The following is a 13,546-nucleotide window of genomic DNA, read 5'->3' as shown; positions in this document are numbered from 1 at the left end:
TGGGTGGCTCAGTCGGTTAAGCGTCCTGGACTTCGGCTCAGGTCATGATCTCATGGTTTGTGAGTTCTAACCCTGCACTGAGCTCTGCACTGACAGTACAGAAGCTGCCTGGGATTCTCTCTCTCTGCTCCTCCCCCCCGCCCAACGCTCTCTCCCTCTCCCTCAAAATATATAAATAAACTTAAAAAAATAAAAGTAAATATATCTCTATCATATAGCTATACCTGAGAGTCTCTGAACTTGATTCTAGGGAAACTTGCTAGAAACATTTTAAGTTATTAAAGTGGTTTTGAAAAATAATCCAAGAGTTTGAATTTTTGTATCAGATGGAAAAGAAAATAGTGAACCTCACTATGTATATTTAATTTTAAAACAGGAACCATTATTAACAAAAATGTAGGAAGAGTCCAGTATTTCTAGTAGGCCAGAATTTCTTTCTAGTTCAAACACTGAAGTCATTCAGTCAAAACAAGTATGAGATCATTTATGTGAAACTGTAAACTGCAAAAGACTTGTGGGGGGGGGGGGGCGGTATAGCATTAAGAACAGAGTCAAAAATACTTCAAAGCACATGTGACCAAAATACTAAAATAAGCACTTGTTAAATTTGGGATGAGGACAGTGGGGGAGGACAGGAAAAGAACAGCTTCATTGGACAGCTTAGAAGATAATTACCTATTTAACTCATTGAGTTAAAGGACCATGCATATGGAAAAATAACTGTAATATTCAGATGAATAGCCAGAGTGCCCATTGTATCTGACATATAATAATAAATGCACTAGGTAATAAAATGGTTCTTAGTCTGGCATTTTTTTCATTAGTTACATGTAATTGATTAGATGGTTTTCTCTATGTATATTTGCTATTATATTTACTACCAACCGTACAGTTCTGCAATTTTCTTATATAAGTTTTAATCAATACTCTGAATACGGTGATAGGTTCTGAATCTTGGTATAGAAACTGATGACAATTTGCTGTGATTCAAAAACTTAATGAAATAAAAAGATTCCCAGGAGATTTCTGCCCTCTGCCCCCTCCCCGAAATATTTAAAGTTAAGCATTCGAACATATTTCTTTATTTTATTTTTAATTTTATGTTTGTTTATTTTTGAGAGCGAGAGAGACTGAGCATGAGTGGGAGAGGGACAGAGAGAGAGGGAGATACAGAATCTGAAGCAGGCTCCATACTCTGAGCTGTCAGCACAGAGACCGATGCGGGGCTTGAACTCACAGACCATGAGATCATGACCTGAGCCGAAGTTGGCCACCCAACCGACTGAGCCACCAGGTGCCCCTATCTTTTTAATTTTTTTTTTTTTTATGTTTATTTATGTTTGAGAAAGAGGAGACAGAGTGCTAGTAGAGAAGGGGCAGAGAGAGAGAGAGAGAGAGAGAGAGACACACACACACACAGATCTCAAAGCAGGCTTCAGGCTCCATACTGTCAGCACAGAGCCCGACGTGGGGCTCAAAATGATGAATTGTGAGATCATGACCTGAGCCGAGTCAGACACCTAACCGACTGAGCCACCCATGTGCCCCTGAACATATATTTCTTTAAATGTCCAACTCTGCATGGATGCTAAAGGGACTGGTGATTCATCAAAATAAGTCCCACTGGTGCAGGGACAGACGGTATTTCCTTGTAGACTAATTAGGATACCTTCTAGCACGATGACTTAACTGTGCCAAGTTTGAAGGAAGCTGATCACTACCTTCCTTTTCTTAAATCAGACTCAGCCTAAGTGATTCTGCCAGAGCTACATAGGACTTCTTTCTTCACTACTGCAAATCTTCCCCAAAGGTCTGCATGACAAAACCCATGACAGCACCTCTTGAGAGCAGGATGTCTCTGTTTTGGGGCCTTATTTAAAACAAGCCACAGAAACAGGCATAAATAATTAACTTTATAATTTGATAAGATCAAGAGTGGTAATGTTTTTCATGCATAATATGATCTTTCCTAATAGAATGACATTGTGCATAAAACACACTTAAAAGCAATTCTACATCTAAGTATGCAGAGTTAACATACCTTTGCTTTAGAGGAAACTCCTAGAGCTTTGGCCTTTTTTGGATCAGGCTTGGGTTCTACAGTGCTGGAAACAGAATCTTCAACAGGTGCTTTGAGAAAAAAAGGGATCTACTATAAATATAAACTCTAGTATCACTTTGTTCTGAGCAGGTTAAATATATAATGACGAGAAGGCCTACAGTTTTAAATGTGTCAATTTAGCAAGCATTTTCAGTTAGATTTTTTTTTCCTAATCTTTTTTCAGCCTGACTTCTTTTTAAGCATAACCCTATGAAATTAACTCAATAAATCTACATCTGCTTTGCCAACATTTAAGCTGAAGTTTTTTTTTTAATTTTTTTAATTAATGTTTTTATTTATTTGTGAAAGAGAGAGAGAGAGAGACAGAGCATGAGTGGGGGAGGAACAGAGAGAGGGGGAAACACAGAATTTGAAGCAGGCTCCAGGCTCTAAGCTGTCATCACAGAGCCCGATGGGGGGCTTGAACCCACGAACTGTGAGACCATAACCTGAGCCGAAGTCGGATGCTTAACCGACTGAGCCACCCAGGCACCCCTAAGCTGAAGTTTTAAAACTATTTTCTAAATAGCAGTTAAGAAACCTTTTCCCTAGATTGATACATCCTTAAGGACAGGGCCTGTCATCGTTGATACTCGGTATTTATCATATAGAAAGATTCCAACAAATGGTGTAATTGAATACATACTTTGATACCAACAGTTTTACACATGTAAGATTTCTAACTCTGTAGCATCAACAGTTTCTACCCCCCTAAACAGAATAATATTATTTTATTTAATAATAAAATAGTAGAGAAGGGGTTAAAGAGTAGAGTTGTATTTATACACAATGGAATTTTAACATCAGGGTGAAGAAACCAAGAATTTTCTCTAAATGATTAGTAAATGTTAGAATGGATCAACAAATGGGCAGTGCAGTGGAAGGAGGACCCATTTGGGAATGAGAAAGAGGAATTCTATGCTGGTGAATTCAGGCACTGACTGGTCGTCCCTGTACCAGTCACTTGATCTTCTGGGTTTCTTCATCTGTTAATAAAGGGGATTAAACTAGATGGTCCCAGTTCCCCCTCTAACTATAATATCCAATAGCAGAAAACAGTATAGAAACCTTAAAAATAAGATGGAGCACTTGCTTTCTGGAGTATTTCAATACATTATTCCAAACCCCTTTTTTGGACTTGGAAACCAAATTAATCATCTTCATACCTTCAGCATAGTTCATAGCATAAAACTTCTCAAGTGTTTGTGGTAGGAGGGTAAAGAGGGCGGGCGGGAGGGCAGGCCTACGATCTAAGCTGTTAGGGAAAATGGTAAAAAATGAAAGCTTGATTTCTTTTTCGAGTTCCCCTGGGCTTAACCCTCTCAAAATACCATTACCTGAAGCTGGCTGGAATTTGGCTGGAGCTGACCCTCCCATCGGTTTGGAAGCTGCTTTAGCAGATGCAGCAGGCTTGGCTGGCATGTTAGCTTTGGCTTTCTCTAGCATGGCCAGTACCTGATCTTTAGAAGTTGGCTAGGGAGACAATGTAACAGGAGAGGTGAGAGGTCACAGACATGATACACTCATACTATGCTTACTAACAGAGCTGCTGTCAAACACATCCTTGAGCTCCTACTTTTGAAATATCAATGAAATAAGGGAGGCGGCACACAGTGCAAGAGAAATAACACACATTATGAAGTCACACTAAATTAGCTACCATTCTAGAAGGTCACAATTTTCTGCAGAGTAAGGTTCTTTGAGTTCTACACACTGTTAAATATTACATTTTTGCTGCCTTGGGATTTCAAGTGAAACTCTTAGGAGGTAATATGATCTCCTGCCGATATCAATTCATGTTCAATATTTTTCTAATGGCTTTTAACAGCAGCAACAACAGGAAGCAGTACCTTTAGTTTCCCAGTGGCCTTGGCCATTTTCTCATATCCCAAGTGCATCATGAAGAATGGCAAGGCATCTTGGGCCTTCTTCCGCACATCTCCATTACGGTCCTCCAGGCAGGAGTAGAGATGAGGAACACAAAGGATGAGGTCTGTGGGGGTGGAACGAAGACTCGGCAGTTTCTCAGCCAACCAGCCCAGAAGCTGCCAAAGGAAACAAAGACCAGTGACACACTTCAAGTGGGAAAGTATCACTTACGATCTTAGGCTTAATGATTCCATCAGTACGAAACACTGAATGAGTTCTTACACTACAACTTTCCAAAATAAAATCAGTAATTTTTATTGTTCAAGAAATTTACTATACTTAAATAATAGACACAAAGAAGATAATCTTCCTACAGATAAAAACATGGTTCCCTGGACCATAGTTGGGCATTAAATTATAAAGCTTTAATAGTTGTTAATGCATTTTAAAGATGAAAAACTTTCACTTCACTTCTTTAAAATTTCTAAGAATTATTCAGTAGAGAAGATGCAGAACACTGATTTGATCAGAAGAGGACAAATTCTACTACAACTTCTATTTCAGCCTTACATCGACAGTTTCTCTCTATTCCTTTAAAATAATTCATATCTGTATGTATTTTTTAAGTCTTTATTAATTTTTTTAAAATTTATTTTGAGAGAGAGAGAGTGCACATAAGCGGGAGAGGGGCAGAGAGAAAGGGAGATAGAATCCCAAGCAGGCTCTGCACTGGCAATGCAAGAGCCCGACATGGGGCTCAAACCTATGAGCTATGAGAGAATGAATGACCTGAGCCAAAACCAAGAATTGGACGCTTAATCAACTGAGCCACCCAGGCGCCCCTGTATTTATTTTTTAACTGAAGTTTTTATTGAAATGATTATAGTTACATGGAGTTATAAGAAGTTAATACAGAGATCCTGTGCACATTTTGCTCAGTTTCCACTAACAGTAGCTGTATACAAAATTATATTATAGTATAACTAGCAGGATACTGACACTGATACAATCCACTGATCTTGTTCAGACATCCCCAGCTTTACTATTCTCATTTGTGACTGTGTGTACATTTAGTTCTGTACACTTTTATCACACGTTAGTACATCTGCCACCACAGATTTTATTTTTTTTAAGAATATATTTTTTATTTATTTTGAGAGAGAGCACAAGTGGGGGAGAGGCAAAGAGAGAGAGGGAGAAAGAATCTCAAGCAGCCTCCACACTATCCACAAAGAGCTCAATGTGGGGCTCGAACACTCCAACCGAGAGATCATAACTTGAGCTGAGATCAAAGAGTTGGGAGCTTAACCAACTGTGCCACTCAGGCACCCCCATAAATTTTCATTTTTACAGAATAAATGTATAAGATCAAAATCACTGGGTCATATAGTAACTACATATTTAGTTTTATAAAAAGCTAAACTCTTTTCCCAGAGTGGCTGTACCATTTTACATTTCCTCTAACAGAATGTTCAAATTTCTCTACATCCTTGCCAGCATCTGGTATTATTGCTTTCTTTATTTTAGTAATTCTGATAGTTGCATAGGGATGTGTCACTGTAGTTTTAATTTGCATTTCCCTTATTGCTAATACTACTGAACAACTTTCATGGGCTTATTTGCCAGCTGCATATCCTCTTCTGTAAAACATCTGTTCATGTCTTTTGCACATTTCCTTTCCTTTTTTTTTTTAAAAGTAGGCTCTACATCCAATATGGGCTTGAACTCATGACCCTGAGATCAAGAGTTGCATGCTCTCTGACTGAACAAGCCAGATGCCCCATCTTTTGCCCATTTTCTGTTTTCTTCTTTTTTTTTAAGTAGGCTTCATGCCCATCGTGAAGCCCAACGTGGGGCTCAAATTCATGACCTGAGCTGAGATCAAGTTGGATGCTCAACCGACTGAGCCACCCAGGCCCCCCTTGCTCATTTTCTAATTAGATTTTTTTTTTTTTTTAACTGTTTTGAGAATTCTTTACATACATATTCTAAGTAATGGTCCTTTATTGGATGTAAAGTTTATAAATATTGTCTCCTGCTCTGTAGCTGACTTTCATCATCTTCACATGGTCTTTTGCACAGTAAAAGTTCTTAATTTTTAATGAGGTCCAACTTACCAAGTTCTCCCTTTGATGGGATTGTGGTTTTGGTGTCAAGTCTAAGAATTCTTTGCCTGAAGAATTTCTGTATTCTGAAGGTTTTCACTGATGTTATCTTTAAAAGTTCTACAGTTTTATGTTCTACATTTAAGTCCATGATCCATTTTGAGTTAATTTTTGTGTTAAATGAAAGGTTTAGGTTGAGGTTTATTGTTCTATCTATAGATGTCAAAGGCTCTAGAATCACTTGTTGAAAAGGCCAGCCTTCCTGCACTAAATTACTTTGGCAACTTAGTCAAAAATTAGTTGATCAGATTTGTGTGGGTCTATTTCTTGGTTTCCTCTTCAGTTCTATTGACCTGTGTCTGTCCTCTCCTCCCCCGACCACCCATACCAGTTTCTTGATTATGTTAACAATACGTGAGTCTTAATATATGGTAGAGTGATTATTTCCATGTTTTTCTTCTTTGTCAAGATTGTTTTAGCTAGAATATAAATTTTAGGATAAACCTGTCTCTATAAAAAAACTTGCTGCAAGTTTGGTGGGAATTACATTAAACCTATAGATCAATTTGGGGAGAAGTGACATCCCTGCTACATTGAGCCTTCCCATCTATGAACATGGCATGTCTTTCCATCTATTTGGGTCTTCCTAAATAGATGAATTCTTTCAACAGTATTCTGTAATTTTCAGTATACACACTCACTCTGTAGTTGTTTTGCTAAGTGTACATGTAAGGATTTCATTTTCTTTGGAGTGATTGTAAATGGTCCTGTCTTTCATTTCAGTTTCTGTATATACACTGTATTATAAAGAAATGTGATTGATTTTTGTGTGTTAATTTTGTATCCTGCAGTCTTACTGAACTCATTTATTAGCTCTAGGAGTTTACTTGTAGATTCCTTAGGATTTTCTATGTAGACAGTCATGTTATCTGCAATTAAGGATAGTTTCACTTATTTTTTTTCCAACCTTTCATCTTTTTTTTTTTTTAATTTTTTCCTTTTTTGGGGAGAGAGGGGGGAGAGAGGGGCAGAGATAAAGAGGAAGAGGGGGAAAGAGAGAGGACCTCAAATAGGCTCCATACTCAGTGTTCAGGGTGAAGCCCAAAGCAGGGCTCGATCCCATGACCCTGGAAACATGACCTGAGCCAAAATCAAGAGTGTATGCTCAACCGACTGAGCCACCCAGGCGCCCCGTCTTCCATTTCTTTTTCTTGCATCGCTGCAGTGCCCAGAACTTGCCAGACTATGCTGATTAACAGTAGTGAAAACATATCATTTCTAATCGTAGGAGGAAAGCATTCAGTCTTTCACCACTAAGTATGACATTACCTACATAAGTTTTTTGTAGATGCACTTTAGCAAGAAGACGTAGTTCTCTTCTATTACTAACTTGCTCAGAGTTTTTGTCATGAATAGATGCTGGATTTTCTCAAATCCTTTTTTTGTGTCAACTGATACAATTATATGATTTTTCTTCTTTGGCCTGTTGGTACTGATGGATTTTTGAATGTTGAATTCTATTTTTATGTTCTGATTAAAACCTCTTGAACCTTGAGTTCAAGAAAAGAGAAAATTTCACAAAAAGGCTAGTCCTTTAAAAAATTCTATTTTTAGGGTGCCTGGGTGGCTCAGTCGTTAAGCACCTGACTTTGGCTCAGGTCATGATCTTACAGTTTGTGAGTTTGAGTCCCACATGAGGTGAGTTTGAGCCCCACTTTGGGTAAAACACAAGTTCTGGTAAACCCCTCTTCTCTCTCTCAACCCCTTACTCACTGTGTCCTCTCTCTCAAAAACTAATTTTTATTGTTAAAAAAAGTATATGAGGTGTGCCTGGGTAGCTCTGTCAGTTAAGCATCTGACTTCTGGCTCAGGTCATGATCTTGCAATACGTGAGTTCAAGCCCCGCATCAGGCTCTGTGCTGACAGCTCGGAGCCTGGAGCTTGCTTTGGAATCTGTGTCTCCTCTCTCTCTCAAAAATAAATAAATTAAAAAAGAAAAAAAAAATTTTTTTTAAAGTATATGAAAGGGGGGAAAAAAAGAGGTACATGAGTATAAAAGCTCCAGGAATTTGGTTTCATTTTATTAACTGTTTCATAATGAAACTCAATTCTACCTCTACACGCATATTTATTAGGCAGGTCCACACCTAAGAAGGTAAAAGACATGAGTAAACACATTGTATATGTAGTACTTACCTCTTGCCTCAAGAAAGGATTTTCCTTTTTGAGTTCTTCAGAAAGATCTTCTCCCTCCAGCCATTCCTTCATGCCTGTCTGTTCTGCCCAAGCATTCACAGTCGCTAGGGCAGCCGCCCGAACATTGTTCTGAAGGGAGGAGAAAATTAGTAAAGATAGTATCAGTTATGGTTTGGAGATAGGGAGTGAAAAAGGTTGTTACTTTGGGGATATGAACAATGGAGGTTTCTCTAAGGTCCACATGAACATACTTGGAATCAACTTCTCTGACACAGAATCTAGTTCTATGGTTGTGCTGAAAATCTAAAGTAGAAACATAAAACTCCATTGTAAAGATCTTGTCGGTTAAATCAGACAAAAACAGTCACCTGGGTATAACATATCATGTAAGAGGAATTAACTCAGAGGTTCTGTTCCCTGAATCTCTGGGACTGTTATATCCATGGTTATCTGCTAAAGAATGTAATTCCACATGGTAGAAAACTCAAGAGTTAGAATCAAATTACTAACAATTTGCCCGAACACTTACGTTTTCCTATTAATTTGCATTTGTAGCATGAGGACTTACTGACATGAAAAATATTAAAATATCCCATTAAAATATCCCATTAAAATATCCCATTAAAATATCACATTAAATGAATTGCACAAAAATAAAGACACATTCAAATATTCAATCTAGGGCTAAATATGAGGCTTGCTACGTTCAAGGAGACTGATTCTAGGACTGTGAAACTGCAAGTACTGGAAGATTCTGCTCCAGTGGTCCAGAACAAGGTGGAAAATAAAGGACCCCCAAATTCATAAACTTATTCACTCTTTTTAACAGCACTTATAACAACGATGTCATAATCCTAATAGCCAACATTTTTTGAGTGCACACTATAGGAGACACTAATAGGTATCTTAGGTACAGATTATTTAGTTCTATAGCAATGAAATTTCATAGATAACAACACTGAACCTCAAAGAAGATAAATAACTTATCTAAGGGTCACAAAGCTAGTGACCTATCTGTTCACCTTCATATTTCCTGGAGGTAAAGATGTTTACTATTTTCCTTCTAATGTTCTCTTCCCTGCAAAGTTTATAGACTGTGTATGTGTACTCTTACATGTACATCTAAGAATTATTCTTAGCCCACGAACATGTCTGGCCTATTCCAAAAAGGAGTGAGGTCAGGAGTCAGGCTTACCTTGCTGTCTCCAAGGACTGTGATGATAGGGATGCCTAAGTTCTTCACATGTTGCTTGATATTTGGTCCCATTGCTACGGCCAGCTGCTGGAGGATATTCAATGTTTGTTGCACCTAAGTGGGAAAGAACCAACACTTGAAACCATGAGCAGGCTATGTTCAAAGTTTTTTAAGTTTGCTGCTAAGTAGTCATTGCAATAGAAAGTTTTGGGCCTATTTAAGAGACAGGGAAGTCAGTTTGTTATGATGCTATTCTAATTAGCTTATGGTTAATTTTTAGGTGGTGGCCTTTCATCATCAGTTCATAAAGCTTGAGTACGAGAATTTTAGACCAGGGGCATCTGAGTGGCTCAGTCAATTGAGTGTCTGACTTTGGCTTAGGTCATGATCTCACAGTTCCTGGGTTCAAGCCCCATGTCAGGCTTTGTGCTGACAGCGCAGAGCCTGATTTGGATTCTCTCTCTCAAAAATAAACAAAAAAAAAAAAAAAAAAAAAGAATTTTACAACAGAGAGGGTAATTTTATAATTTTAAAGGTAAAGCCTAGCTTAAGAAAATTCTCACATAAAAACCCAAATTTAAAAATTAGAAATTAAGCATGTTTATATGTATTACGAGCAGTTTTATATAAAGATATTTAATATTAGAGTCCTATAAAAAGCAAATCTGAGATTCATGAAAATTTGATTAATAAACCTGCTGTCTACCAACCTATCTGGAGGCACACTTAAGAGATTAAAGGAAGCTATTTCTAGTTCAAAGAAAATAAAGTGACCACCCATTTTTTTTTTTTGCAGATGAAGGTTAGTATTTAAAAGGGACTTCCTTCAGAGAAGAAGGGAGGGAGAGAAAAAGAACAGGTATATATGTTCTACGTACCAAGATTTTATTTGAATCATTGAGTCGACCCTTCAAGGCAGTTGGCAGTTCACCTATATTCGGTTGGATAAATTTGGCTTCATTGATAATACCTGCCACTTCATCTAGACCTTCTTTCCTGATCTTCCAATTCTTGTCACCAATCTTAGACACCAACTCTGAAGTGATTTTATCACTGAAAAAGCAAGGATGGAATCTTTAATTCCAGACTCCTAAAGAAATAATTATGTCACAGAAGTACTCTTGACTGAGAAAGAGAAGGTACCATTAGGAATTCACTAAAACAAAACAAAAAACAAAACAAAACAAACAAACAAACAAAAAAACTGCTACAAAAATCCAATAAACCATTTGCAACAAACCTACCTGATTTCTGTCCTTGGCAAAAGATCCACAACATCATTGCCCCCCTCATCTGGTTCATCTCCATCTTCTCCTTCATCTGTACCACTTATGCTGTGTTTGGAAATCCCTCTGGTTGGAGCAGGTGGGCTCTGTCCCTGCATCTACACACAAACAAATCAGTGAGTCCAATGAACTTGATGAAGGGTATGAGAGCAAACAAGTTAGAGAATGGGACTATGTCAAACTTTCCTACTCTTTCATACTACTTAACATTTACACAGTATGTATTTTAATTCCTAGATTCCAAATTTGAGACTATCTAGCAAAAGGCATTTTTATACAAACCTATTAGAATCTGACTTTTCAATCATAAAGCTGTCTTTTGACTTGTAAGCCCAAGAAATACAGAGCAAGTCTGCCCAAACTCAGCCATTTCAATTAAAAAGTTTATTCAAGGAAGGTCAAGTTTCTTTTATTTAAAATTATTTTAAATGTTAATTAGTATGCTTTCTGAATAGGCAGCATATTCAAAATGTTTGATACCCAAAAGTACAAAAGACCTAAAGAGGAAAATCTCCCCTCCTGTACCACAGCTATCCAGTTGGCTGCCTCACAGACAAAGCCATCAATTTCTTATGAACTCTTCCCAGGGTATTTTATGCATATAAAAATAAATACATATATATTCTTCATTCCAAAGGGTTAAAAGCTTACACTTAACTAATATGAGCATTCTCATGTCTACCAATGGATTGTATCATTTCTGGGAACTTTACCTTCTCAAATTCTGCATCTATCTGGGAGAGGAGGGCAGGCTTCTCATCTTCAAAGAACATTCGCAAAGAGGGGCCAACATACAGATACATCACACCAAGCAGGGTGATGGCGGAAGTCCTCACAGCCTGGCAGACAGAGCAAAAAGAACTTTCTAAATGAGAACAGAACCACAGGGATGGCTGCAATGTTCCTGCATATGCTGGTATGTACTCACTGGGTTTGTTGCAGCAAGAGCTGTCTTCACATTGCTAATGAAAGCTTTCACATTCAGCCTAGAAGAAATAACATTTAGAATTAACAAATGAAACCCTCAAAATACTCAACAGAATTTTATTTTTATTTATTTTGAAAGAGAGAGAGAGAGAGAGAGAGAGAGAGAGAGAGAGAGAAGGCGTATGCGCACAAGCAGGGGAGGGGCAGAAAGAGAAGGAGAAAGAGAATCCCAAGCAGGCTCCTCACTGTCAGCACAGAGCCTGATGCAGGCCTCGAACTCACAAACCATGAGACCATGACCTGAGCCAAGATCAAGAGTTGGATGGTTAACCAACTGAGCCACCCAGGCACCGCTACTCAACAGTTTTATAAAGCCAAGACTCTAGGACTGGCTCCCTTTGGCTATGTCCCCAAGTCTCACTTATTCTGTTTCTAGACTCATTTAAAGTGAGCATTAAATACTGTCTGCATGCTCATTGCTCCTAAATCCCATTGATGACCTCTCTCCTGAACTCCATTCATATATCCATGTAGCCTTTGAAACATTTTCCTTAGAATGTCTAGTAGGTGTCACACATCTCTTAAGGTCAAAACTCCTGTCCACACCCTAAACCCAAATCCTATTCTTCCCACGGTCTTCCCTACTTCAGCAAAGAACTACATCATTCCTCCATTTGCTCAGGCCATCCTTGACTCCTCTCTCTCCTATACCCATTTTCCTGTTCAGTTCTCTCAAATATATTCTGACTCCTAAGGCTTCCATCTCTACAAACTATGCCTAAGCCACTATTATTTTCTTAAAGGATTATGCCAATAGCTTACTAATTAGTCTCCTTGAGTCTCACTATCTGTTCTCTCTGACTAGAGTCCAAATGATCCTACTACTCCTTTGCTCAAAACCATCTAGTGGTTTCGAACTTACTCAAAGCTTTGAGGCTCTAAGTGACCTGGCCCTGTTCTTTCTTGCATCTTGTCTCCTCCTCCTCCCTACCACCCAACTCATTCCCCTTCAGCTACATACTGAAAAACAATCACTCCTTGCTATTTTTAAATACATCACACATGCTCCTACTACAGGGCTTTTGCAATTGCTGTTCCCTTGGCCTAGAATGATCTTTTCCCAGATTGTCACAGCTAGCCACCTCAGGTCCTAATGGTCTCTGCTCAAATGTCATTTTCTCAGGAAGGACCATCCCAACCACTCCTAGGTAATACTACCTAACTTCTTATCCTTTATTTTTATTCCATTGTCCCTGTACCTCCGGATATTCTTTTCACTACATATCGTCATCTGCTCTTACTGAAATATGAGTCTTATGAAAGCAAGAATTTAATCTTGTCTATAATGTATTCCTAGGGACTAGAACAAATGACTGAAACACCATAAAGTGCTCAATATGTAGTTGTTGAATAAATGAAAGATCATGGACAAATTAAAAAGAGGAAAACAGGGGCGCCTAGGTGGCTCAGTCGGTTAAGCGTCCGACTTCGGCTCAGGTCATGATCTCACAGTCCGTGAGTTCGAGCCCCGCATCGGGCTCTGTGCTGACAGCTCAGAGCCTGGAGCCTGCTTCAGATTCTGTGTCTCCCTCTCTCTCTGACCCTCCCCCGTTCATGCTCTGTCTCTGTCTCAAAAATAAATAAACATTAAACAAAAAAATTAAAAAAAAAAAAAAAAAAAAAGAGGAAAACATTCACCTGGCTTTTATGCCATGCCAGGAGATTAGTTTTACACCAAAAATTATACAATTTTGAAGGGATTTTAACAATACCCTCAACTATAAATACAGACACACAAGCCTTTGCTTGAATGACACCTGAATAACTTCGAGACTAGTAACTCTTCATTTGGTAGAACATAGAAAAC

The 13,546-nt window shown here is 38.3% G+C and overlaps 1 protein-coding gene across 3 annotated transcripts in view; it reads right to left on the bottom strand.

Annotated features, from left to right (window-relative positions):
• Positions 1 to 13,546, bottom strand: part of CKAP5 (cytoskeleton associated protein 5) — a 112,487-nt gene that overhangs the window by 26,439 nt on the left and 72,502 nt on the right. For all 3 annotated transcript variants that reach the window (XM_078433422.2, XM_078433424.2, XM_078433423.2), the window contains exons 19-27: positions 11,681 to 11,738; positions 11,466 to 11,591; positions 10,711 to 10,850; positions 10,345 to 10,519; positions 9,467 to 9,580; positions 8,272 to 8,400; positions 3,952 to 4,146; positions 3,439 to 3,574; positions 2,042 to 2,130 (exon numbers count right to left, since the gene is read on the bottom strand). In XM_078433422.2, the coding sequence (XP_078289548.1) occupies positions 2,042 to 2,130; positions 3,439 to 3,574; positions 3,952 to 4,146; positions 8,272 to 8,400; positions 9,467 to 9,580; positions 10,345 to 10,519; positions 10,711 to 10,850; positions 11,466 to 11,591; positions 11,681 to 11,738 (1,162 nt within the window). The remainder of the gene's footprint in view (positions 1 to 2,041; positions 2,131 to 3,438; positions 3,575 to 3,951; positions 4,147 to 8,271; positions 8,401 to 9,466; positions 9,581 to 10,344; positions 10,520 to 10,710; positions 10,851 to 11,465; positions 11,592 to 11,680; positions 11,739 to 13,546) is intronic.

Source organism: Panthera onca, chromosome D1 (genome assembly GCF_046562875.1).
Source record: "Panthera onca isolate mPanOnc1 chromosome D1, mPanOnc1 haplotype 2, whole genome shotgun sequence".
In the NCBI taxonomy this organism is placed as follows: Eukaryota; Metazoa; Chordata; class Mammalia; order Carnivora; family Felidae; genus Panthera; species Panthera onca.
The sequence above is the reverse complement of the archived record's forward strand: the minus strand, read 5'-3'. Positions and strand labels throughout refer to the sequence as shown.